The sequence below is a fragment of the Pan paniscus genome, chromosome 2 (assembly GCF_029289425.2).
Source record: "Pan paniscus chromosome 2, NHGRI_mPanPan1-v2.0_pri, whole genome shotgun sequence".
In the NCBI taxonomy this organism is placed as follows: domain Eukaryota; kingdom Metazoa; phylum Chordata; class Mammalia; order Primates; family Hominidae; genus Pan; species Pan paniscus.
In genome coordinates, this window is record NC_085926.1 from 178,503,069 (window position 1) to 178,530,872 (window position 27,804).

The following is a 27,804-nucleotide window of genomic DNA, read 5'->3' on the forward strand; positions in this document are numbered from 1 at the left end:
CAATACTAATTTCTTGTGGGATGCAGCTAATATAATACTTAGAGGGCTTTTTTTACTTCAAAACTGAAAATTAATGAGCTAAGCATCTGAAGAATTTAGGAAAATAACATTTAAAAACCCCGTATAAAAGAAGGAAAAAATAGTAAAGGCAAGATCAGAAACTAATGAAATAATGAATGGACAATAGAAGATAGCAATAAGAGCAGACCCTTTCCAAATAATGTTAATACCGATTAACTTGTGGTGAGAATTATCCTACCCCAAAAGAATGCACAAATAACCAATGTCAGGAATATAAAAGGAATCATCTCTAAAAATACTACAACTATTAAATAATAAAATTATAAACTGTATGGCAATAAATTTGAAATTTGGATAAATATAGAAAATTTTTCCTAGAGAAAAATAGAATTTACCAAAACAGAATCAATAATAAATACAAAATCTGCATTGTCCTATAACCAGTATATAAACCAATAGTTGAAAATGTTCCCCCATAGAAAACTTCAGGCTCCCAATGGCTTTTTTTTCCAGTGGGGTCTTTGAAAAACAAAAAAGATACAATTCCACTCTTTTAGAAACATATTCAATGTATAGAAAAATAAGAAATACACACAAGTCATTTTATGAAGTCAGACATAACCTTAATAGCCTGATACCCTGACAAGGACAGTAGAGCAAGGAGAATTATGGGTCATTTATACACATGAACATAGATGCAAAAATTGTATTAAAATATTCCCTAACAAAATCTAGATGTATGCAAAAGATAATATGTAACAGACAAGTTGGGTTTATTCTAGAATGTAAGGTTGGTTTGACTTTGAAAAATTGATCAATATGATTAAACACAACAGATTGAAGAAGCTACATCTTGTCAATAAGTGCTGAGAAAGCATATAATAAAAGTCAGCATCCATTCTTGATTAAACAAAATATCTTCTTAGTAAAGGATAAAAATAGATAGGAGCTCAATGTGGTAAAAGGTATCTAAAAAATAGAAATAAACTACAGTAAACCTTATATTTAATGCAAAAACAATGAAAGCTTTCCCTTTGAGATCAGATAATAAGACAAGGATACCTGTAATCAACACTGCTCTTCAGTATTGAACTGGGGAAAAAAGAAAAGTTATAAAGATTGGAAAGCAAGAAATAAAACTGTTATTATTTGAAAATAATATAAATGAAATACAGTATATAGAAAATTAGAATCTACTGATTGTTAGAACAAGATTGTTAAGCAGGGTTGCTGAATACTTAATATACAGAAATTAACTGCATTTCTACATACCAGCAGCAAACCAAAAATGAAATTGACAGTAACATTAAAGAAAAAACATGTAGCCAGAAATAATCTTATAAAAGATGTGCAAAATCACTTCAATAGATGCAGCTATTGAATATCTATTTTTAAAAAGACATGTTATTGGACTTTACTACAAACCATACATAAAAAGCAATTCCAAGTAGATTAGTGATCTTAATGTAAAAGGGACAATCTAAAGAATGAAGAATTAACCAAAAGAAGAGCCTAGATTTATGGCTAAAACATGCCCTATGTCTTTCTTATATGAAAAGCCATTTCGAATGAGTAAGAAAACGATGCACATCCAGGATGTTAGAGGGGGCAGCTAGTTCTCCTGACATCATCCTGTTTTTTTTATTCCTCAGCAGTTTTAAAACTGAAAATTACCTTATGTTTTCCCGTTCTTGATCAACATATCTTATTTGTGACGCAAGCATTGTTTTATGAACCTTGATTTCTTCAGTTCGCTCTTCCATTGCTGTGTATAATTGCTGTTTTCTTTTTTCTAGGGAAAGAACTTCTTCTGCCTTACTGTGAAGCATTTCTCGAGTACGCTTAACTTCAAGTTTTAAAAGATTGTCCTCTATCATCAAATCCTATCAACATAACAAAATGGTCAAATATTGAAATTATTTTTAATTGAAAAACCAAAAATTTTTTTTATTGCTATATAAGTAAAGCTTGAAAATATACCTTTTTCCAATTTAACCATTGACTAAGATATTAGCTAGACCTAAAATTGATCAGAGTCATAGTTTTTTTTCTTTTAAGAAAAGGGTTTATAGTTATTCCAAATCTTTCATAATTCAATTTTAAAGTCAAGCTTTGCTATTATAAAAAACAAAGGGAAGAAGTTATTCCTGAAATTAAACTTACGCTATCCAAAAAACATAAAGCCCTATGAATGGCCATTTTTATACTCTGAATCTCACAAAATAATGTGGAAATATATTTTTATTTTAAAACAATTCAGTCATGAATAGAGTACTGACATAAGAGTACACATATCAATCAATTTTCAGAACAGAAACCCCAGAAAAAAACACTCCAGGATATAAGATTTTATTGTTTCATAAACGTGGCTTTTCATTTGGAGAGATTAGATACTTACATCTCACGTGCACCAAAAATATATTCTAGATGAATGAAAAATCTTAAGAGATGAAATCAACGTAACTACTAGAAATAGTAAACATTTGTCTGATTTTTAGTGTAACCAAGAAGTTTCTAAGCATAAAAATTAAAAAGAAAAAAAAACTAAGAGATTTGATGTTTTAAAAAAAAGTTTTGTGTCACAAACACTGAATAAAAATGTAAAGGTAAATGGGGAAAATATTTACAATATTTATGACAGAGATATATATATATATATTTTTTTTTGAGACGGAATCTTATTCTGTCGCCCAGGCTGGAGTGCAGTGGTGCGATCTCCGCTTACTGCAAGCCCCACCTCCTGGGTTCACGCCATTCTCCTGCCTCAGCCTCCGGAGTAGCTGGGACTACAGGCGCCCGCCACCACGCCCGGCTAATTTTTTGTATTTTTAGTAGAGATGGGGTTTCACCATGTTAGCCAGGATGGTCTCGATCTCCTGACCTCGTGATCCACCCGCCTCGGCCTCCCAAAGTGCTGGGATTACAGGCGTGAGCCACCGTGCCCGGCCGACAGAGATAATATTTTTACATATGAAAATCTTTTATAATTTATATATGTAAACTTCCCAGCGGAAAAAAAATGGGCCAAGAATACAAACTAGAGCTCCAAAGAAAAAAAATATGGAACATGACATAACAGAGAAAAGTGTTTTAAACATTTTTATTTAAACATAAATGTTTGAAAATGTATCATTAAGCAAAATATTTTTAAACCACCAATTTTAAAAATGCAGACTAAAACAATGAGATACCATGTTTATCAAATTGGCAACAATTTTTTAAATTAGGATATCCAGCCTCAGTGGTAGTGAATAAAATAGAATGCTTACACACTACTGATAGGAGTATTAATGGTACCCTCTAGAAGAGAATTGGGCTTAAAAATTGTTTCAAGACGCTAAAAATATTCATTTCTTTCTGAATCATAAGTATATAGCTAGGAATTTATCCAAAGGAACTAACTGAATAACTGCACAATGAACAACTAATTGAACAACTGCAGTGTACATGTAGTACTATTTACAATAGCCAAGCATTAGAAAGAAACAAAAATCTAAAAAATAGGGGATGGTTAAATAAACTATGGTAATTTCATGCAATGGACTTATAGAAAGCCTTCAAAAATGTTTTTGAAAGAATAATGTTTTAGGAAGCATATGATATTTAGAAATTTTTTAATACAACATAAAAAGCCAAATTTCTTTACAAGACTGGAGGGAAATTATAGACTTTAACACTGTTTATATTGGGTATAGTGATTATAGTGACATTTTCTTTTTCATAATTTGCTATATTTTTTCATTTGTCTACAATTAACATGGAAACATGGTTTTCAATACTACATATGCATACAATTTTACTGCACCTGCTTAAAACCTTTGGCTTTATCAAGTTCTTTCTCTGATCTGTCGATGAAAAGGTTTAGTTCATTTATTTTGGTCATAAGGGACTGTTTTTCATCACTGTTTTTACTATGTGCCTTCTTGATAAAATAAAGATCATTCTGCAAAAAAGAAAAAAGGTATATAAATGTATGTTTTAAATATTGACAAAAATATTAAATACATGCTGTATTATATATATCTTACATTAAATTATACACTCAGATATTTAAAATAATCCTATGTTTTATTATCTTTCTGCTATGTCTGTAATATAATACACATGGATAGTCACATAGGAACATTTTCATTTTTATCATCAATTGATGTTTTGGATGTTGTATGAGTTCAGTAATTCTAGGCAATACATACTTCCAGTTCAACCTAATGAATCACAGTCATCCCTCAGTATTGTCTGGGGATTGGTTGCAGGACAACTGCACTACCACCACCAAAAGGTATGGATGTTCAAGTCCCTTATATAAAATGGCATAGTATTTGCATATAATCTACACACATCTTCCTGTATACCTTTAATTATCTTTACATTACTTATGTAATAAAATGTAAATGTTATGTAAATAGTTGTTATACTATATCATTTAGGGAATAATGACAAGAAAAAAGTCTGTACATTTTCAATACAGATGCAATCACCCATTTTTCTGAGTATTTTCAATCCTCAGTTGGATGAATCTGCAGATGTGGAGCTTGTGGATACAGAGGGCTGACTGTGCTAGGAGACAGCCATTTATGAGGAGATGGGAGCATACACCAGTTCATTACATGGTTCACCACTCCCATATTGGAGTTCATTGTTTGATTCTACGCAAGTCCCAGATAGTAAGGATATCAACAATCTGAGAAACCATAGGGTGCTGGTTAAGAGTACAAGCTCTTAGAATCAGATGGCTTTAATTACGTACTAACCATCTGACCCTAGTATGATGGACTCTTCCTCAGTTTCCTCATCTCTAAATGGAGATGAGGACAGTTTCTACCTTCATGGGTTATTGTGAAGATTAAAGATGTTATTGTCAAAGCATGTGTATAACAGTGCTTGACACATAGAAGTGTCATGTAAATGTCAGCTATTATTAATTACATACATAATCGCATATTGCTAAAGAGAAAAATGTTTGATTAGAACTAATTCCATCATATGCATAAATAGATCATACATATGCAGATACCAGTTTTCCAGTTTTATACCTGTTTAGATCCCTCTTCCCACCCAGAACCCAGAATAAGGTTTGTGCTCTTATTCCCTTCTTGTTTCCTAAATCTAAACTTTCCAGTTCCAAGATCTCTTTCCCTCTCTTCCTCCCTCTATCCGTTCCTCCTCTCCTCTGTTTCTAATTGCCTGCATTTCTCTGAAGTATTGGGACCTAAGATTTCAGCAAGATAGTAAGAAGAGGAATTTTTTGCATAAAAATGTGATTTTATAAAATTAAATTTGATAAAAAGAGCTAAAACAATGTGATTTTCAACCTGAAGAAACTAGTTTCTGTATGTAAAATGAGATGGAGTGGCATGTGAGAGGGCATACAGGATGACTTTACAATCTGTTGCTACTACTGAAAAGAGCAGCTCTTCATAATGACCAAAGGCTAACTAGCTTTAATATAATTTGTTAATTCACTTACATTTCTATTAATTTATGTATCTCTCTGTTAAAACCAGAGTTGGAATAGGCATAAGCACTTGACAATGGTATGAGGGAGGGAGCAGTCAGAGTAGTTCAAAGGGGGAAGAATTATAACCATCCCCACACAGCAAAACAGACACAATCCAGGCCAGGGGCAAGAAACAAAGTCATACCTCTAACATTCTATACCATTCTCATATTCTAAATAATCAAAACAATGCCACATATTGAGTACCTACAATTGTGCTAAGATATAAATTGCTTCTAGTTCTCCCAAATGTCCTAAAATAATATTAATTTTTCCCCCATTTAATAGACGAGTAAACTAGAGCTCAGAAAAGTTAAAACAGCAGTAGTGGTATAGCCTTGAAATTTAAAACTAGTTCTATCTGATCCAAAAACAAGTGTTTTTTTCCACTAAACAAAGATAACCATTTTTAAATATTTCATCAGACTACAAACTACTCCAAACCAAAATTTTGTCTTCTTAAGAAGAAAAAAAAAGTAATAACTCTCCACCTTTTGCAGCCCTCAAGGAATTTAGGGCAATTCTTTTTATAACCACCAGAGGACACATCAATAGTCTTTCCAGTGGTAAATAACAATTAGACCCTACTAAGTTCTCACCCCATTCACGTCCACACTCACTCTCTCACTTTTACTCTCTAGTCAAACTTTAACATAGGTTTTATATTACAAGAAACATAATAAAATTCCTAAAGATGAAGACGTTCTAACCTTATTAACAGAATCCAATCATTTCAAATATTATAACTAAGTAAAGATTTGAATAACAACTGCTGACTCATAAAGAGCAGGTTCTTTTTACATGGTGTTTTAAAGACAAAGGGCCATCAAGTTATTTGTTATGGCAGTTAATAAAATAGAAAACTAGAACTTATCAATGTTCTAAACAGTGTACTCTTGAAGAGTATTTAGAAGTCAAATGCAGGAGGGGTCAAATCCTAGCTCTCTGTGTACTAGCAGTATAACCTGGACAAATTACTTACTCTATAAAACAGATAATAGTATCTTCCTCACAAGACATTTGTAAGGATTATATGAAATAAAATACTAGAGGCATGTCATACAATATTTAGCATATACTAAATGCATCATCAATGGTAACATTACACACTAATAGTACAAAAATAAGAACATTGTTCATACATTTGTTATATATGTGTGTAGAGTGGCAGTCACCCTATCCAAAGTAGTCTTAAGAACATGCTGTCCTAAAACAGAATGACTAGGATATTTGAAATATAAAATGTATTTTGTCTAAGTTACATGAAGCTTCTTGATCTGTGTTTCCAAAAGGCCACATGTAGATTTTTTCTCTTCCAAAGACTTCTTAAGTTCAACAATTTTTGCTTCAAGCGCTTGTTTTTCTTCTGAATTAATTTCTCCCTTTAACCGTGACATTCTCCGTTCCACTTGTTGAATGTGAAAATCCTGTTACAGTTAAAAAAAAAAAAGGTATTACAAAGAAAAAAAAAGCATTTCTACAAGTGTAAAAACAAAGTGAATACTTTCTTATGACTTTGGACTAGGCATTATCATGTAATAAAGTCACTTTAGTCTTTCAGTAATTCAGGATAAAATCCTTTTCACTCTAAGAGGAACAAAAATAAACTATATCTCAACAATCAAGGTACATGATAGACACAGAAATAATCTTCTGAAAATATGACAAAGTTGGGGGATGTTTATCATACTACCATGATGGAATCTCAGTAAATTCACTGGATTCACATGAATTTGGATTTCTGAGGGCACATTATCTAAGGGATACAAAACAGGTAGTCACTAATTGTTAGCCATGAAAGGTTCAAATATGAACATCTAATTAATTATTCTTAATATTATACTTTAACATCTGTAATTTTTAAAAACTAAGAATATATATTAGATGAGAAAATTAAGATGTAGAGATGGAGAATATTAAGAGATTAACACAAATATATAAATAGAACAAAATAAGGAAAAACTGAAAAAAATGCTTTTACTCTATTAGCATGGGAGTGAGGGTGGTGGTGCACAACTAAGAATCAACATACAGTTTTTCTCGGTTTCAGATATCTCATGCCTTCTTCTGTTTTACTCTGGATGCAAATGTCTCAGGTTCCTTTAAAACATGGTTCTCCCTCACTAGAGTTCTCTCTCCTCTTGCCTATTTATTTCAGATTGAGGGGAAAAAATAGTTTTTAAGGCTCCCTCACCCTACTACTGATCTAACATGATGTCTCACCTTCAGCATCTGTCTGTCCTCCACAAAAGTGCTTATAATTCTTTGTTTTCTTAGAACATGGCGTATCTTGACCATCACAACTGTAATAAATCAATATGGAAGATATTCATAAAAGTAACATCTACCTGACTGTACATAATTTCTTGCTGCTTCAAGGTTTCAAAATCCAGTTTTTGTAACTGATGGTTGAGATGTTTCAGAGAGGAACGAGTTCCTTCAATTTCTGATAAAACAGCTTTTTCTTTCATTGTCTCAGTCTGTAACTCCTGAGCTTTCTTAAACAGCACACCTTTTATGAGGTTCAGTTGAACATCTACTTCCTGATGAGAATTATAGTGATTAATGAAATTAAATATATTGAAATGTTGTATTTATATGAACATAATAATTTAGAAACTCAAATAAATTTGAACCCTCCACTATTTTAGCCCTTTAGAAGATAAAGCTCTTCCCACAATTTTAACAAGTCCCCAACATTTCTTATGGTTTATTCTATTCTAGTAGACTAGCGTAGTTTTTATACCTGTGTCATACACCTTGACCTGTCATCTTAATTTCATCCCATGCTACCCTAGCCTAGCAGTTGGCCATTCTACTGATTTCCTCAAAAAATAAAGTCCACTGGAAATATACAGCCTGTACATTCACAGAGTTTCCTAAAGTCTTGAGGGTGCTATGGGGAAGAAATCACATCACCCAATCTCCCACCTTTCAAGCACTATCCAGTGGTGAGCAGGTAAATGTTTAACCATCATCTCTCCAGGAGATGAGAGGCTAGGGGGAGAATCTGATTTCCATGGTATAAATACTCCTACTATGGCCAATTTCCTGCTACTAACATGATTCCACTAAAGGCAGAGTTGGGAAGAAATTCACAGAAACAGACCATTTTGTGGTATTTCCAACATACAGATAAAACAGACATAAGTAACCTTAAGAGTACAAAATAATAAAATATTTGGAAGTAATGAGTGCTGAGTATGTATTACTTTTTTTGTAAATGCTATTTATTTAACTATGAGTTTATATAATTTCATTTTTAATCATAGCTGTATTTAGGAAAATTTCTAAAAATTTAACTATTGGCTCTTGTAAGCTGGTAGGAGCACTACCAGCACACTACAGGAACTACCTGTCACTCACTCTTTGCCTCCAGTTGGCCTCCACCACGTGCAGCTCTAGGAAATAGAAATGAGTCTCCCATTCCCACTGCTCCTCTCTCAGGAAGCAAACCTGTCTTGAACTGGAAGCCTCACAACCAATGTGTTCTAGGCTTTAAATTGATCTACCATGCCATGATCAATTGAAAATCATCATTTTTAAATGCTGAAATAATTTGCCTATGTGATCTTATACCCAAATAAATATATTTTCCTTTAGCAACCAACAAACCTGAATATGACACAAAACAAGTCTGTGACTGGCACATTGAAATCTTTGCATAAACAAGAAATATAATCTGATATTCAGTGCATTATTTTACATAAACAATTTTCTATGGGTTTAAGATCTTCTCAAAGATTGCCTGGCAGAGTTTTAAAGCCAATGCTTTAGGGTTGGGATTTTTTCAAACAAACAAAAACCAACAGCAATGAAAAAACCCCCAAGACTATGAACACAGCCCTGCTAAAAAACAATTGGTACACCCTGCTGCTAATATTATTAATTTTTCTAATTTAGCCAGTTCTTCAAAAATGTCTGAAGTTTTTAATTCTCTGTGATGAAAAGGTCTATTTCATATAAATTTCACAGTGTTTACAGGTTTCTGATAAGTACTAATATCATCTGTTACAGGGAATCATGCTCTTAGGAAGAAAACACCAAAACTTTTAAAACATAATGTGTAATTTGAATATCATTCATGTCAAGATTGCAGCATGATTTTATGACTTAGAAATTTTACAGCACACTGAGGAAGCTGGATCCCATCCAAATACAAATGGAGCCAGATGAGATATAAGCCTTATATTGGGAGATTTTGCCAACATCTTCAACTACCCCTTTTTCAACCCCCCCAAACGAGTAAAAGCAAGAAGTAGAGTCAGGTCACACTTATAGTTCACACTTATAGTTCACTTTGAAGTTTTCAAAGAGGAAGTGGTGCACCAGCCTTTTCCAGTTCCTCAAAAATTGGCTTTAATGCCATCAACATGCCAAAAAAGACTGAGGTAGAAGAAGGTGCCAGTAGAATTAGCAAAGTTATAGCATTTCAAAGCCCATTTACCAAAAAATTTTGCCAGATTATAAGGGGTTAAAGAGATAGTAGATGATGAAGAAGTACAAATCAGGAATGTAGATGATGATGGGAATTTGATTACAAAAGAACAGTGATAATCATGTAGAAATCAGTTGTAAAACAAAGCCACTTTTCGAACTATTTATATGCAATATACAAATAGACATATGGATGATGGCAGGGACATAGGTACAGTAGGCTTTGGGAAGGAATGGAATCCAGGGCACAGTGGGGGAGCTACTTTTTTAAAAAGTAGCCAGGCATGGTGGCTCACACCTGTAATCCCAACACTTTGGGAAGCGGAGGAGGGTAGATCACTTGAGGTCAGGAGTTTGAGGCCAGCCTGGCCAACATGGTGAAACCCCATCTCTACTAAAAATACAAAAATTAGCCAGGTGTGGTGGCACGCGCCTGTAATCCCAGCTACTCAGAAGGCTGAGGCAGGAGAATCGCTTGAACCCATGAGGCGGAGGTTGTAGTGAGATCATGTCACTGCACTCCAGCCTAGGGGATAGAGCGAGACTCAGTCTCAAAAAATAAAAATAAAAAAAAATAAAAAATAAATACAAAGACATCAAAATTAGTAGCTTAAAAAGAGAGGAGGCTGGCCGGTGCAGTGGCTCACGCCTGTAATCCCAGCACTTTGGGAGGCTGAGGCAAGCAGATCGAGACCAGCCTGGCCAACATGGCGAAACCCCATCTCTACTAAAAATACAAAAATTAGCCAGGCGTGGTTGCAGGCACCTGTAATCCCAACTACTCGGGAGGCTGAGGCAGGAGAATCGCTTGAACTTGGGAGGCGGAGGTTGCAGTGAGCCAAGATCTCGCCATTGCACTTTGGCCTGGGCAACAAGAGCCAGACTCCATCACAAAAAAAAAAAAAAAAAAAAAAGAGAGAGGAGACTGAGAATAACTTCAGAAGCAATGCAAGAGAAGAGGTCCAAAACCAGATTATAAATGTGATCATACCAAAAAGCAGAGCTTCTTACAAGACCTCCTCGTCCTCTGATCCTAGGAGTCTAATTAATTCACTGTTGCTAAATTTTCTGTGATTTAAAGAAAAATTAAAACTAAACTTTACCTTCACATCTTTTTCCTCCTCCTTTAGCATATCTTCCAAATTAGTAGCTTTCTCTTCTACAGACATGGTTTTCTCAGTTATCTCCTTTAATTTTGTTTGTATTATCTCATTATGATTTTTAGTTTTTTGTAACCTGAAGAGGGTTTATCACAAAAAGATAGAAAACGTGCCTAAAAACATTTCATACAAACAAATAATAGTTTATCCTAATATTTATTTGTATACCTTGAAGGGGTTTTTTGCTGTAAACCTTTTTATTACCACTACATATTTAATAGACCATAAAAATATGGCTTCTGAGTCTTTGTGATGAAAATATGAGTAAAATTTTTTTAAGTTTAATAACGTAGTAGCTGGCCAGGCACGGTGGCTCACGCCTGTAATCCCAGCACTTTGGGAGGCCAAGGCGGGCAGATCACGAGGTCAGGAGATCAAGACCATCCTGGCTAACACGGTGAAACCCCGTCTCTAATAAAAATACAAAAAATTAGCTGGGCCTGCTGGCGGGCACCTGTAGTCCCAGCTACTCAGGAGACTGAGGCAGGAAAATGGTGTGAACCCGGGAGGCGGAGCTTGCAGTGAGCTGAGATCGCGCCACTGCACTCCAGCATGGGCAACAAAGCAAGACTCCCTCTCAAAAAAAAAAAAAAAAAAAGTAGTAGCTAAAATACTGCAGTTATTTAAACAACAAATAGTCTTAAGTATTTAATAATTTTCTAGATATAGTAAAAAATAATCATAAACATATTTAAATAGTTTTTTTCTTACCTTGCTGTTTCTTCATGAATGTCCTTCTTTATCTTGGAAATATTTTTCCTCAGAGCTTCTAAATCACTGGAAGTTCTATTCACAGTGGCTTTTAAAGAATCCAGCTATTTATTAGTTAACAGACAGAAATTATATATTTACTCTGTATCTTATAACTTATTTCATTTCTGAGTTTTATTCCGCCCACTTTAAGTTCTAACCTACATCACATCCACAAAAGTAGTAGCCATTTTTTTATATTTAATATATAAACAGATTTCCATATTGATCTGATATCAAATTTTAATTGGCTTTGTTGTATAATCCTAGCAAATTATAGAGAACACATGTGTTGAAAGTAAATACAGAAATGTCTAATATCACCAGACCTGCTCAGAAAGAGCACATCCCCAAAGTCCAGATAAGCTAATATATATGTGCTCATAAGAATCATAAGTTTAACTGGATTTGAAAAATCTCAAAAGATTCTAATATATCAGACTCCTAATAACTACATTTTACTGTTAATCAATAGTAAATTATATTTTACTATTAATCAAAATTATTTAAACAGAAAATCTAAGATACAAATTTTCTTTTTTATTAAGGACCTTTGCAAAAACCCTAAACTCTCCACCAAATACTCTCAGAACAGACAAATTCAGTAAGGTTTCTGGATACAGTATCAATATACAAAACCAGTTACATTCTTTACACTTACAACAAGCAATCCAAAAAAGAAATCAAGAAAACAATCCCATTTACAACGGCATCAAAAAGAATAAAATACTTAGGAATAAATTTAACCAAGGAAGAAAAAGATCTGTACACTAAAAACTACAAAACATTGATGAAAGAAATTGTAGAGGACATAAAGATATCCTGTGTTCATGGATTGGAAGAATTAATACTGTTAAAATGGTCATACTATTCAAAGCGATCTACAGATTTGTGAAAGTTGTCAAAATCAAAATGGAGTCACTTGTGTCAAACCCTGACAAAACTGAGCTGGGGAAGGCCATGAAGAGAGAGTTCTCATACATATTTGCCCAATAACAAGAACTATCCCAAGAGACTCTGCCAGAACCACAGCCTTGCATAAAGACCACTGCAACCTTGTACAAAACCCTTCTACAAAGACATCTGCCCAGCAACTGACTGATCAACCTTGGACTGACACTACCCTAATTGATTCCTATAGCCAAGGATTATTATTTTAATACAACTTAGGTAAAGTTACTCATTTTACCTTTAAAAACTTTTGCCTTCCTTTATCTCCCTAGATATGCCTATAATCTGTCATAGCCTATATATACTGGATTTTCAAATTCCCTGCTCATTCCTAATTAAGCTCAATATTTTTAGAGGGCCTCTCTCTGTTATTTAGGTTGACAGATTCAATACAATATCAAAATTCCAATGTCATTCTTCACTGAAACAGAAAAACAATTCTAAAATTCATATGGAACTATAAAAGATCCCAAATAGCTCAAGTAATCTTAAGCAGAAAGAACAAAGCTGGAGGCAACATACTTTCTTATTTAAAATTGTATCACAAAGCTAAACTAATCAAAACAAAATGGTGCAGTCATCCATTGGCATCCACAGGGGATTGGTTCCAGGATCCCTCGCAGATACCAAAATCTACAGATGTGTAGGTCCCTTATATAAAATGACATGTATTTGCATATAACCTATGTACAGCCTCCTGTATACTTTAAATAATCTCTTGATTCTTTTTAACACCTAATACAATGTAAATGCTATGTAAATAATTTTCATATTTTTAAAATTTGTATCCCTTTTTATTGTTATATTATTTTTATTGGGTTTCTTTTCTGAATATTTTTTATCAATTGTTGGTTGAATCTACACATGCAGAATCCATGGATAAGGAAGGCTGACTGTACTGGCAAAAAAAAAAAAAAAACAGACACACAGAAAAATGGAACAGAATAGAGAACCCGGAAATAAACCCATGCATATATGATCAACTAATTTTCAGTAAAGGTGTCAAGAATACACAATGGGGAAAGGATAGTCTCTTCAATCAATGATGTTAAGAAAACTGGATAGCCACACGCAAAAAAAAAAAAAAAAAAAAAAAAGAGAAAGAAATTGGGCTTTTCTCTGGTACCATATACAAAAATTAATTCAAAATGAATTAAAGACTTAAATATAAGACCTGACACTGTAAAACTTCTCAAAGAAAACATAGGAGAAAAGCTCCTTGACATTGGTATCTGTAATGATTTTTTGAATTTGACACCAAAATTACAGGCAACAAAAGCAAAAATAAGCAGGACTACATCAAACTAAAAACTTTCTTTAAGGAAAAGGAACCACCAACAAAATGAAAAGGTAACCTACAGAATGGAAGAAAATATTTGCAAACCATTTACCTGTGATGTGAATGGCACCCCGTGGTGCTTAATCAGGGGTTTAATCAGAGTATCCCAAAAGTTCCACAAACAAAGAGACATTAAAAAAAAAGAAAAGAAAAAGGAAAAAAAAAAAAAAACTAGAAGCAGTTTCTTCATCACAGGAAAAGCTTTATGCTTATTTTATATTTTATAGTGATTTGTCGTGAACATACAAGCCAGTCTTTTTTGAGTTGACATACCTCACCCTTCAGCTGAATTCTACTAGTTTCATGGTCCTGATATGCCGTTCTACATTTTAAAAGTTTACGATCAGCCACAGAAATTCTTTTCTCAAACTCTGTGTTATTCCCAATCTCACTTTCCAAAAACTTGATCTTTTCTTTAACCAAATTTTCTTTTTCTCTCGTTTCCTGCTTTATCCTTGCTAATTCCTAGGATTAAAACAAATATGTTTACTTAAATATATGTTTAAACTGAGAAAACTAAAAGGAATTTAGTTTCTATTTTTCTATTATTACATTTAGTACTTATTTTACCAAAACTTCTTAGAAGACATTTTAAAATATTTTTATATTAATAAAAACAAAATATTAGTCTGCTACATATTAATGTCTATAAATTCATATTGTTAAATGTCTGTTTTCTTTCATATATCTGGAATTTTGCTAAAGAGATGAGAAAAATGGTTATGCTTTTATATATGAAAGGTAAAACCTACAAATGTAACAGTGTTGAATATTTTTCACATGGAAAGCGGGGTTTCAATGAAGTTTTCCAAATATTTTACAGACCGGTTTTTTTTTCGTGTTTTGAAAATAGCATTTTAGTTATTAGTTTCAATAGGAATGTCTTCACTCAGGCCTTTCACTGGTCGTAGAGACAATAATAAATAGAATACACAAAACACTGTAACTGAAATGTGGACAAAGTACCATGGGAACAAAGAGATGATGAATTCTTTCCAAGAGGAGTCATTAGTCGACATTATACTTTCCTGGCTTTCCAGGATAGGGAAGAAAAAAAAAAAAGAAAAAGAAAAAGTAGAAGAAGAAAAAAGACGTGCCCAAGAGGCAACATTTGAGTCAGGCTTACAAACATGAATGGGGTTGCATAAATACTCTAATGTAGTTAAAGTGTAGGGTGGGAAGGCAGGGGTGCAAAAGGAATATATTAAGAAGGGTTGGGGTCCAGATGAAAGAGATAAAGCTGGAAAGGTAGGGTTTAGGGCCAAATTGTGAAAAAATTCAAATGTCATGTTAAAGATCAACTTTTAAGCCATGTAAAACAAAAAGATTTCAAAGCTGGGAAATAAAAAGATTAGATGTTGTTTTCACAAGCGATGCTGATGGCAATAAGTTGGATGAATCAGAAAAAAAATTACCCTAATGTGTATTACTTGCATGTATTCCAAAATGAGGTCCTTCCAAACAACTAATCACAGGAGATTGGGGGAGGAGGTATGTGTTCTGAAATCAACAGGTTTTAGAAATGCTGCATGTATACATATTAGCATATTAAATGGCTACACATCTGAGATATAACATATTTTAAAAAGGAAATTTTAAAGTTGTTTAATTTTCAAGTTGTTTAATCCAATTTTTAAGTTGTTCTAAATATTTACTGTGTTCATTCACTCAAAAGACACGTCAAAACTTCCTAAGTTTAAATATTTCAGAATATGAATCCAGAGTTTCTTGCCTTATGATTTTTTCTACCACTTAATCAGATGCTTTAATTCTACTTCAACATCATACTTAATAGTGCTATGCATCATAAAATTTTCATATAGGTAATACTAAGTAATATTTTAAAACTTCTACACTGTAATAAAAGCATAGTAGAAAAATATTTTTCCACTTCTACACATTGTTTCTTTTAAGAATACAATTTCAGGATTTTATGACCAGACCCCTGACAAGAAAACGCTGAGAAGGCAGGAATGAACTGTTTTGCAGGAAGAGGAACAAAAGAGTATAATATCAGTTAGGAGATAAAATATTCCACCCTCCAATATGCTACCGTCAGAGGCATTTGAACCACAGCAACTCCATCTTGAAGAGGAGCAGCGTTAACATAAGGCTGCGACCTACGGGGCTGCATTCCCAGACAGGCCATCTAAGTCACAGGATGAGACAGGAGGTTGGCTCAAGATACAGGTCATAAAGAACTTGCTGATTAAAAAGTTTGCAGTAAAGAAACCAGCTAAAACCCCCCCTGACCAAGATGGAAAAGAGAGTGACCTCTGGTCATTTTCACTGCTTATTATATGCTAATTATGATGCATTAGTCTGCTAAAAGACACTCCCACCAGCACCATGGCAGTTTTCAAATGCCCTAGCAATGTCAGGGAGTTACCCTATATGGTCTAAAAGGGGGAGGCATGAATAATCTACCCCTTGTTTAGCATATAATCAAGAAATAACCAAAAAAATGGGCAACCACCAGCCCTCAGGGCTGCTTTGCCTATGGAATAGCCATTCCTTTATTCCTTTGCTTTCTTAATAAAGCTGCTTTCACTTTTACTCTGTGGATTTGCCTCAGATTCTTTCTTGCATGAGATCCAAGAACACTCTTTCAGGGTCTGGATCAGGACCCCTTTCTGGTAACAGTATGAAAATAATAAAACCATAGAAATCAGAAATCCTATAGATCAGGGGTTTTTTCAAAATGTGTTGTTTTGTTTTATTCTCAGATAGCAGTTGTCAAACACTTAGAAGCATCCTGTTGCCTAACGGAACCACCTCTTAGCACCCTCCTTAGTCTCTGACAGCACAATCAGGAGATGTCAACATGTAAGTAAGGAACCACTATGAATGTGACCAGGGAGCTACTAGTTGTGTATTCTGCCAAATCAGCTGACCGAGTTACTTTAGCCATGGGGTTGTATGAGAAAACTGATTGTGGATCCGCAATCTTGGATCTCGCACGTGACTGACAGAGAGGAAGCAGTCATGACTTGAGAAAAGAATTTTTATCTGAGAATTTTACATTATCAAGCCCAGAAAGGCATTAAAATCAGACAGAAATAACATCCCACTGCACCCCTTTTATGAGCTGTGTACTCATGTCTTGATACAGCTTGCTATTGCCACAAGCAGCTATAAATTAACCTAATAATGCCTCAGCAGATACTATAACCCACACCCTGCAGCTCAACAATATATAGCCAATCAATAGCTGATGTTATTTCAATGTAAATTCTTGATAAACAACTCAGGAACTCGCTCTTTTTTCCCCCTTTAAAAATCAACTTGTAACTGCTGCTAATTGGAGTGTATATTCAGGGCAACTTGAATCTATACTCCCAGGTTCCCAGGAATCAATCCTCAAGCTTGGCCAAAAGAAACTCTGCTTCCATTAATTTTGCTTCAGCTTCTTCCTTGTAAGTCAACAGCTTAATGTTTGAAAGCAATGAGAAGTTAAGAAATATTAATAGCAGGCCAGGTGCGGTGGCTCACGCCTGTAATCCCAGCACTTTGGGAGGCGGGTGGATTGCCTGCGGTCAGGAGTTCGAGACCAGCCTGGCCAACATGATGAAACCCTGTCTCTACTAAAAAAAACTACAAAAAATTAGCTGGGCGTGGTGGCGGGAGCCTGTAATCCCAGCTACTTGGGAGGATGAGGCAGAATTGCTTGAATCCGGGAGGCAGAGATTGCAGTGAGCTGAGATCACGGCATTGCACTCCAGCCTGGGCGACAAGAGTGAAACTCAGTTTCAAAAAAAAAAAAAAAGGTAGTATCAGCATTAATTAAGAGAACCTCCTTAAAAAAAAAAAAAAAAAAAAATTAAGAGAACCTCTGCCAGGCACGGTGGCTCATGTCTGTAATCCCAGCACTTTGGGAGGCTGAGGCAGGTGGATCACGAGGTCAGGAGATCGAGACCATCCTGGCTAACACACGGTGAAACCCCGTCTCTACTAAAAATCCAAAAAAATTAGCCAGGCATGGTGGCGGGCACCTGTAGTCCCAGCTACTCGGAGGCTGAGGCAGGAGAATGGCGTGAACCCGGGAGGTGGAGCTTGCAGTGAGCAGAGATCAGGTCACTGCACTCCAGCCTTGGTGACAGAGCAAGACTCCGTCTCAAAAAAAAAAAAAAAAAAAAGAGAGAATTAAGAGAACCTCATAGTTAAGATTGGTTCTCCTTTGTCCCTTCTAGGGAGGTATAACCAGTTTTGTTGATAAAATGTTGGTTACTTACAGAAATTGAAAATATAACAACCAAAAGTAAACCACACCCAGATACCAGAATTTAAACTCCCAGTAGCCTGAGCTGCTTGCCAAATGCCTTTCCATGGAGTAGATAGAATTTAACCCATCTTCTCACCTGACTCTGAATTCCTTCTCTTTCTCAAATCTTCCCACTTTTATTCCCCATTATTTCATTCCTTAATGATTTTCCAAAAACATTCTCCTAAATTACCTCTGAAAATAACAAGAGATAACACTTGGTCTGTGTTATCAGTGCAGTATTCCCCGCTTCCAAGCCTCTTTGTCATTATTGGTGTCTCAGCTTCAAAAGTGAAACTTTACTGCAGTCTAGGTTTCTTTTCTGACTCCTTGTCCCTTGGCTGTTCATGGAGGTTCCATTTCCCTACTGTAACTTATTGCCAAATAGCATACACATTAAATCCAAGGGACCTTGGACAGCCATGTGTAAGTCAGGGCATTGGTTTTATTGCCAGAACAGTATCTACTGACTCTCTCTTGTTCCGCAATTCTGAGATGACAGGATCCTGTGTTTGGAGTTATAATACTACACTCAAATAATCTTCATCACATTTCCAAATGGATATAGAGTCAGCTTTCAAAAATATTTACCAAAACTACTGAATATTGCTACAAAAGTGACTTTCAAATAACAATGTGATTTACATTTGGAACAATGAGTTAAATACAAAAGAGACAAATACAGCTGAACATTACAAGGACCAAACAACTACTTTACCAAAGCACAGTTATCTATGTCTCCATCCCTCTTCTGCATCTGTTCTATTGTGTTCTCCCATTGTTTAATGAGTTCTTGTCTTTCATTATGAATCTTACGAAAATCTTGTGCTGCTTTATCCAATTCTAACTGTCAAACAGAGAGTAAAGAACATTTCTGTGAATTTAAGTGGTTTTGCAAACATCACCTTGAAAATTAAGAAATAAAAATCTTCCTTAAACTAACCTGTGCGCTTATAGTCTCTGTAAGTTCGTTGTCAAGTATCTTTCTTTTCTGATTACATTCCAAAGTTAGTCTTTCTAATTGCAGAGTCAGTGCCTATGATGTAATTATATACAGATACTTATAATTCTCATTCTATTAATTTAAATGTTATTAGTGTATCTAACATTAAATAGTATTACACTATACATTTACATTTATTTTATATGTAAAACTGTGAAATAATAAATATCTTTATCTTTTAACCCCAAAAAGCTAATCTAATGTGTTTGCATATAGCTGCATAAAAACTCAATTGTTTCTAAAATGACTTTTAATATTTTTAAAGTAAATTAGAAAAAAGATTAAGTTATAATTTCCTATTTGAAAGTTTTAAAATAATGCATTGGTATTAAATCTACTAGAAAATAGCATGTTTTATAATACTAGCTTTATTAGTATCACCGGATATAAGTAGATTTTAAGTGATTTTTATAACATAATCAATAGCACTACAGTCTCAAATCAGCAAAAACTACATGTAATATTTAAACTACATTTTAGGCAAAATAGCTAAAATATATTAAAATAGTTCTAGTGGAAAACTTTCTCTTCTGAAATGCTTTTGAGCATCCTTATAAATCAGGATATTCTTAACCTGCGATCCATGAATCCTCAAATAATCAAAGGGAATCAGAGAATCTATGAAACAGTCAGCAATATTTTATGGGTATTTGAATATAGTCATTTTTTCTACAGAGAAGACATTTGGCTTTATTAGCTTCTCCAAGAAGCCTCTGACTCAGAAGTTTAAGAATTGCTGCCTTAAAAATCCTAAGTATAACTTTAGGTAAATAGGTTGACATACTACAGATTTAGAGAAAACCTAACAGTTACAATTTGTAATTTCTCACCCTGATTTTATTATCATCTTGTTGTGCATACTTCTGAAGAGTGAGAGCATCACTATCTTTATGAGCTGATTCTTCTAACCAGGCCTCCAATGCTTGCTGGTCCCAGTTCATTTGACATTTCAAACCATCCAATTTTTGAGTGGCTTTAAATATGCCATTCTAATTTCCAAAGAGAGAGAGAAAAGGGGAGATTACAAAACATTACTTACTATACAAACTAAAATAAAACATACCTTTATATACTATGGAGCAAAATTAAAAATGAGGAAATCCTGTCCCTGCCTTCCAGATGTTTATAATATGCCATATTTTAATAATATAAACTATAATTATATAGCTTGTATCTTAATTCTTTCATTGTAAAATAGAGGAGAGATGACTATACAAAGTCAAGAACAGTAGTTGAGCCAAAGCTTGCTTTAAAAGCCTTTAGGCTTTACGGTAGCTCCCTTACAGCAACTGCATTAATCATTCCACCAAAGCCACCCCAAATATATATGCAATCATAATTAAAATAATATGTTTGGTATGCTAACTCAAATCCAAGACAAGTATCCTTCAGCCCCATTTCCAATCATATTGTTTGCCCTAAGAAGTCTCTTATAGAGAAATTTTGGAAACATTTCCAACTGAAGTAAATATAGTAAAAGAGATAAAAACATTTATGTATATTTAGTCACTTAACAAATCTAGACTCATAAAGAAACAGAGACAACTATATAAACAAATACAAATTAATAAGTATGTAATTATACACAAAGATTACATTATAAAATATGTAAGTGTATTTCCATATGTATATGCACATGTAAAGAGAAGAATCAGAATTTGGAAAGAGCTCCCAAATCAAGTAACTATAAACTAAAGAAAAGATAGAAATAGGTTAAAGTAGTTTAATGTTAGAGTCACAAAACTGATAAATCAATATGAAAGGTCAATATTTTAAATGAAATTCAAAACTAAAAGTATTTTTTAAAATGTGGCTGTTAAAAATCTAACACTTACATATAAACCACGCCTAGTATTTTATAACAGGCAGCAAGCATGGTACTTTGCATATAGTAAGCCTCAGTAAGTAGCTGATGAATGAATAATGGGAAAATGTACCATTCTATTATTGTTTCATTCAAATCACAGCTCCATGTGCCTTTCACTGTCCAAAAAATACGTAAGTAAACACTAGGAAACTAATGTATGCCTTTCCCATACAAGAAAAAAAAAATCAATGCTCATTTGGTGATGGAAGAATGAGAAGTAGCACAGAATTTTAAGTAATATTTCAACATATACTTCTTTATCACTTTTCTTTTCCAGTATTGAAGCCATCTCATTTTCCAGCCGTTGAATTTCATCTTTCACTCGTCCCAATTCTCTTTGAGCAATGGCCTTAAAATGTTCTTCACTTTCAGTCTCACGCTCCCTTGCATTGCAAAGAGACTACAGAATAACACACAAGATAAAAAGGCTTTTAAAATTTTAGAAATTTTGAATAAAAATATTTATAATAATCCATTAGATTAAAACAAAGTTCCCATAAATTGCTTACATTAAGTACTACTAATTCCACTACTCTAAAATCTACATTACATTAGACTGTGATTACAATATAGTTGGTGTTGCTCACTAGTTGTAAGAAAGTCAATGAACTGTGCTAGGAGAAAATACTGTCAATAGTTTTCAGATACTACGTTGATCTAGGAAAACTAAAGAAAACCAAAGTTTCAGTTAGACTTAAAACTTATTATCTACAAATAAGAAATATCCATTAAAAAACAGTTGAGAAATGACATGTTTTATATGAATTGATCACATATTCTAATTAACAGACATTATTTTTAAATAATTATTTAAACACCAATGGTTGTGAATATTCTCTAGAGTATATTAGCACATAATCACATCTTTATGTTCAGTTTTATGTAATAAAAGAGTATGTGTTAACTAATTTTACAGTGCTTCAAAGTTATCACTTAGTATTAATTTTACAGTACTAAAGCTACCATTGTTGGAGGTTTATTATTCTTTTGTCTCTATTACTCTATTCATTTGAGGTTTGATGATAATAAGATACAACTACAGAGTCTCTGCCTCTCCAATCCCCAGCTCAGTAGTTTAACAACTTAAGGAAAAGTGTTGTTCCAAATAGTTTATCAATTACTCAATCACATTGAGATTCAAGAATTCTAAGTTTGTTTTTAAGTTTATTAAATTTGTAACTTTCTAATAAGACTTGTAAGTCATGAAATACTTATCTATATTGATTATAAATTGCTTTTTAAAATATGGCACTGTTCATTTTTTTGAAACTACATACTATTTCTCAGACAGTAGATGCACTTTAAAAAAACTAGTTTGAGATAGAAGTTAGAAAACTCTCCAATGCTGTTTGCTGAGCTGCCTGGTTTGCTGGGCATCATTAGGGAGTGAGTTTCTGTACTTGAACAGATTATGAAGCTTACTTAATAACCACAAGTTTTAATTTTTATTATATTTATGTTAACATTTCTAAGATGCCTAATGTCTTCCCCAGTTATCTTAAATAAAGTCTCTTAAGTATAATTTAACTTTTTAATCTCAGGATTATTATTATGAATTTCAATTCTTGAACAATGCTAAGATGTGTAGACTACTGGCCTCCACTCAAAATGGCCCCAGTGAGTTGTGCTGAAAAATTAAAAAGGAGACAGAAATTTTATTATGTATTATATTAGTTCTGTTTCTGCTTATAGCCATCATTTCTCACCACCATCATTGTACCTTTCTCAAATAACCTGCTGTCTAATACAGATTGTTTGAATAATGATTTCTCCTTTCATATGGATTAATTTTTTGTTTAAAATTGGAGCAGTCGCAGCACTTTGGGAGGCTGAGGCGGGAGGATCACCTGAGGTCAGGAGTTCGAGACCAGCCTGACCAACATGGTGAAATCCCGTCTCTACCAAAAATACAAAAATTAGCTGGGGGTGGTGGGTGCCTATAATCCCAGCTACTCGGGAGGCTGAGGCATGAGAATCTTTTGAACCCAGGAGGCAGAGGTTGCAGTGAGCTGAGATCACGCCACTGTACTCCAGCCTAGGAAACAGAGCGAGACTTCATCTCAAAAAAAAAAAAAAATTGGACCAGTAGTTAGTTCCTCTAAGCCTTTTTCTATCTACTTTCATGTTCAAGGTTATGTTCACAATAGTTTAATTATGCTAAGGTTTCCTATTATAGCTGTAAAAATCACAGATGTAAATATACTATGAGATGTTCCATGACTACACGATATAATCAACATAAATTTCAGTTACTGTACCTGTGTAATTGAGAGCTCTTGCTTAACATTTTTGAAGTGAGAAGTCATAGAATTAATTCGCTCTTCATACTCACGTAACTCATCTTGCAAGCTTGCTCTTTCATCCTTCAGCTTTGACAACTGTAAATAATAAATACTATGATTAACCAAAGTCCTATTAAGTTTTACCATATGAAGGACGTAAAATCAAAGAAAATTAAATTTTCATTTACATTGTCTTAGTCAATTTGGACTGCTATAACAAAAATATCATAGACTAGGTAGCTTAAACAAAATTTAATTTGATTCATGAGAAATTCCTCACAGTTCTGAAGGCTAGGAAGTCCAGGATCAAGGTGCCAACTAATATGATTCCTGGTGAGGGCCCTCTTTCTGATTTCCAGACAGATGCCTTCTTGCTGTATCTTCACATGACAGAGAAAGAGATCATCTCCCTCTTGTCTTTTCTTAAAAGAGCACCAACACCATTCATGAGGGCTCTACCTCTATGACCTGTTTACTTCTCAAAGGCTTCACCTCGAAATACCATCACATTGAGGATTGAGACCACCATATGAATTTTGGGAGGACACAAACATTAAAAACATAGCATTTTGTTTCTTTAAATGTCCACATGAACTTCTAAAATCTACTAATTCTTTAAATGTTATAAAATAGTGTTGTGATTTGGAGATTGCTGTGGGAAAATTAGCACCATATTACACGGAATGGAAATCTCTCTTAGATTTGCAGCGGTAGCAGATCTACTCAAAAATGCATTTTTCATACAGCAATACTATATTTTTATAGGGCAAAAATGAGATTCTACTCCATTATTAAACCACAAGAGATCTTTTTTTTTTTTTGAGATGGAGTCTTGCTCTTATCACCCAGGCTGGAGTGCAGTGGCGCGATCTCGGCTCACTGTAACCTCTGCTTCCCGAGTTCAACGAGATTCTGCTGTCTCAGCCTCCTGAGTAGCTGGGATTACAGGCACCCACCACTACATCTGGCTAATTTTTTTTTTTTTTTTTTTTTGGTATTTCTAGTAGAGAAGGTGTTTCACCATGTTGGCCAGGCTGGTCTCGAACTCCTGACCTTAGGTGATCTGCCCACTTCAGCCTCCCAATGTGCTGGGATTACAGGCATGAGCCACCACACCCGGCCTAAACCACAAGATATCTTAAGCGAACAAGAGCATACTAACAAGATGTAACAAAAACAGAGCAGGAACCATAAATGTGAATAGTCACTAGGCATCAAGCATGATTTCTTCTCCAAGAACTCCTTTTCAAACCCCATTGAACTGGGCTAAGTTTAAGAGAACAGAACAACTGACTCTTATGTACCTAGAAACTGTTGCTTAATGTATTTTGTTTACCTTTGAATTATAACTTTGACTGGAAACAAAACTGTGTAAATGTTAAACAAAATAAATCCTTGGGAAATTATAAGACAGATTCTCAGGATTATTAGAATATACTATCCCTCAAAGCAGCATATAAGCTCAACAAAATAAAAATATGCTTTTTGAGGTCTGGAGCTACAGTCCCCAAAGTCAGGGATATCTCCTGAGGGTACACAACATAATCCACTGAAGTGTGAAAGGAAATATTAGAATTTCAATTTAAGAAAAAAATACTAATTTACTCATTTGTATGTCCTATACTAATATTAAATATTTTTTTTTGCTTTTTGTGTCATTAAACTTTTAATTCCCTCTCGTTTCCTGTTCTTTTTTAAAAAAGTTATTAAAATGAGTTCTTAGTTTCTTTACTTTTTGTCTTAATGATTGAATTAAAAAGGCATTTAAGGCTATACGTTTTCTTTAAATAAAATTTTTGCTGTTTCCCATGGATCTGGGCATAAAGCAGTCTCTTTATTGTTTTCTAAAAGGTGATTTTTCCTTTTCAATTTCTTTTTCATATAAGGGCCACCCAAGAATATTTCTCAGAAACATGCCTAAGTATTTAATACGGAGGATCATTTTTAATTATTTAATAATTTTTAAAAATAATTTAAAAATAATCTATTATAAATTCTATTGGCTTATCATCAAATAATGTGACCTACAAAATGTTTGTTTCTACAGCATTTTAGGGATTATAATTTTTTAATTTTGTTAAAATATACAACATAAAACTTTCCATTTTAACCATTGCTATGTGTACAGTTCAGTGGCAATAAGTACATTCACACTGTTATACAACCATTACCACCAATCCATCTACAGAACTTTTTCATCTTCCCTGAACCTCTATACAGATAAACACTGACTCCCCATTCCCTGCTCCTCTCAGCCCCTGACATCCACCATTCCACTTTCCATCTCTATGAATTTGACTACTCTAGGTACCTCATATAAATGCAATCATGCAATATTTGGCCTTTTGTTTCTGGGTTATTCACTTAGCATAATGCTTTCAAGTTTCGTCATTGACTTTTAATGCATTAAGATTTTGTTTTGGTATAGTACATGATCCACTCTTGTAAATGTTTTATGGGTATGTTTTAAGGTGTATGTTATCTATTCAAGAGATAGGTGTCTCTATGTTTTTACTTTTATTGTATTATATCCCTTACATCCTTATTTTTGTCTAGTAGAGTTGTCTAATTCTGAGGTGCTCATTAATGAAATAGCTCACTGTAACTGTACTTTTGTCAAAGTCTACTTGCATTTATAATAGGTCTTGCTTTTAAGTAATTAGCTGTTGTGTTTTGTACATACAGCTTTATGACTTTTATTTGCTTCATCAATTATGCCATTTATAATTGCATAATGTCCCCAGAGCAAACTTCTGACTTTTAAATGAAAGCATAATTAACTCTCCACAAGTTGAAAAGCCCTTCCCCAAAGAGTTTCCAAACAACATTTTATAGCTTCTTTCTTAAATATAAAGGGACATGTAACAATCACCAGATATTTATTGAAAACTTACATCATGTGCAGGATGCCAAAATAAGCAAAGAAGATCCCAGAAGAAACAGATAATTCAGGACAAAAAAGACAAGAACTAAACACATACACATTACACATACACACACACACACACACAATCAGATTGGAGAAGATATTTTACCCCTAAAACAAGACCATGGTGCTACAAAAAAGCAACAAAGAACTTGAAAATATAGTTCATCAATATAGTTGCCCAAATAAGACATGCAATGGAAAGATAAAACCCTAAATACTTTCAGAGTTTTTTTTTTTAAAAAAAGGTAAACTACAAAGAAACAGAAATCAGACTAATATCAGATTACTAACTGAAACACAGCTGGAAGGTAATTGATACATTCCAAATTCTGAAGTAAAATTATTTTCAACTTAGTGTCTTCTACCCAGTCAAAGTACCATCAGATGTGAGTGTAAATAAAGATATTTTCAGAGATTCAAAGATTCAGAGTGTTTACATCTCAAACAGTCTTCTTATGGAGACACAAGAAACTATTCTATCAAAATAAGGGAATAATACAGACACACTCCATTTCATTGCACTTTAGTGTACTTCTCCAATGGCACATTTTTAACAAAGTGAAGGTTTGTGGCAACCCTGTGTCTAGCAAGTCTATTAGCATCATTTTTCCAATAGCATGTGCTTATTTTGTGTCTCTATGTCACATTCTGGTACCTCTTGCAATATTTAAAATTTTTTCATTATTATTATATCTGTTACGGTTATCAGTGATCAGTGAGCGTCGATGTTACTATTGTAATTGTTTTGGGGTGCCACAAACCGTGCCTCTCTAAGACAATGAACTTAATCAAAAAATGTTGTATCTGTTCTGACTGCGCCACTGATCAGGCCTCCCTCATCTCTCTCCCTCTTTTGGGGCCTCTCTATTCCTTGAAACACAATATTGAAATTAGGCCAGTTAATAACCTTACGATGGCCTCTATGTATAAAAATCAAAAGCTAGAAATGATGAAGGCCCAAAGTTGACAGAGGCCAAAAACTCAGCCTCTTGCACCAAACAATTAACCAAGTTGTGAATACAAAGGAAATGTTCTTGAAGGAAATTAAAAGTGCTACTCCCTTGAACACACAAATGATAAGAAAGCAAAATAGCCTTATTGCTGATATGGAGAAAGTGAGGTAGGGATGGGTCCAGACTCCAGAGGCAGGACTCAGACACCAGACCAAATTGAGGACTAGCTAAAACAGGTTCAGGCGGAGGCAGGTTTCTATAAGACATGCTCACCAGTGTGCCATGTCAGTTCACCTTTGCCACGGCAACACCCAGAAGTTATTACCCCTTTGAACCGGGCACAATGTCTCATGC

The 27,804-nt window shown here is 34.0% G+C and overlaps 1 protein-coding gene across 4 annotated transcripts in view; it reads right to left on the reverse strand.

Moving 5' to 3' along the window:
• CCDC39 (coiled-coil domain 39 molecular ruler complex subunit) overlaps positions 1-27,804 on the reverse strand; it is a 70,993-nt gene that overhangs the window by 31,835 nt on the left and 11,354 nt on the right. For 3 of the 4 annotated variants that reach the window (XM_055110715.2, XM_055110717.2, XM_003831975.5), the window contains exons 2-13: positions 23,545-23,664; positions 21,540-21,686; positions 20,250-20,408; positions 19,360-19,452; positions 19,135-19,263; positions 14,429-14,620; positions 11,827-11,930; positions 11,059-11,191; positions 7,867-8,061; positions 6,781-6,945; positions 3,827-3,964; positions 1,696-1,904 (exon numbers count right to left, since the gene is read on the reverse strand). In XM_055110715.2, coding sequence (XP_054966690.1) covers positions 1,696-1,904; positions 3,827-3,964; positions 6,781-6,945; positions 7,867-8,061; positions 11,059-11,191; positions 11,827-11,930; positions 14,429-14,620; positions 19,135-19,263; positions 19,360-19,452; positions 20,250-20,408; positions 21,540-21,686; positions 23,545-23,664 — 1,784 coding nt within the window. The remainder of the gene's footprint in view (positions 1-1,695; positions 1,905-3,826; positions 3,965-6,780; positions 6,946-7,866; positions 8,062-11,058; positions 11,192-11,826; positions 11,931-14,428; positions 14,621-19,134; positions 19,264-19,359; positions 19,453-20,249; positions 20,409-21,539; positions 21,687-23,544; positions 23,665-27,804) is intronic. The other variant, XM_055110716.2, reaches the window with a different exon arrangement.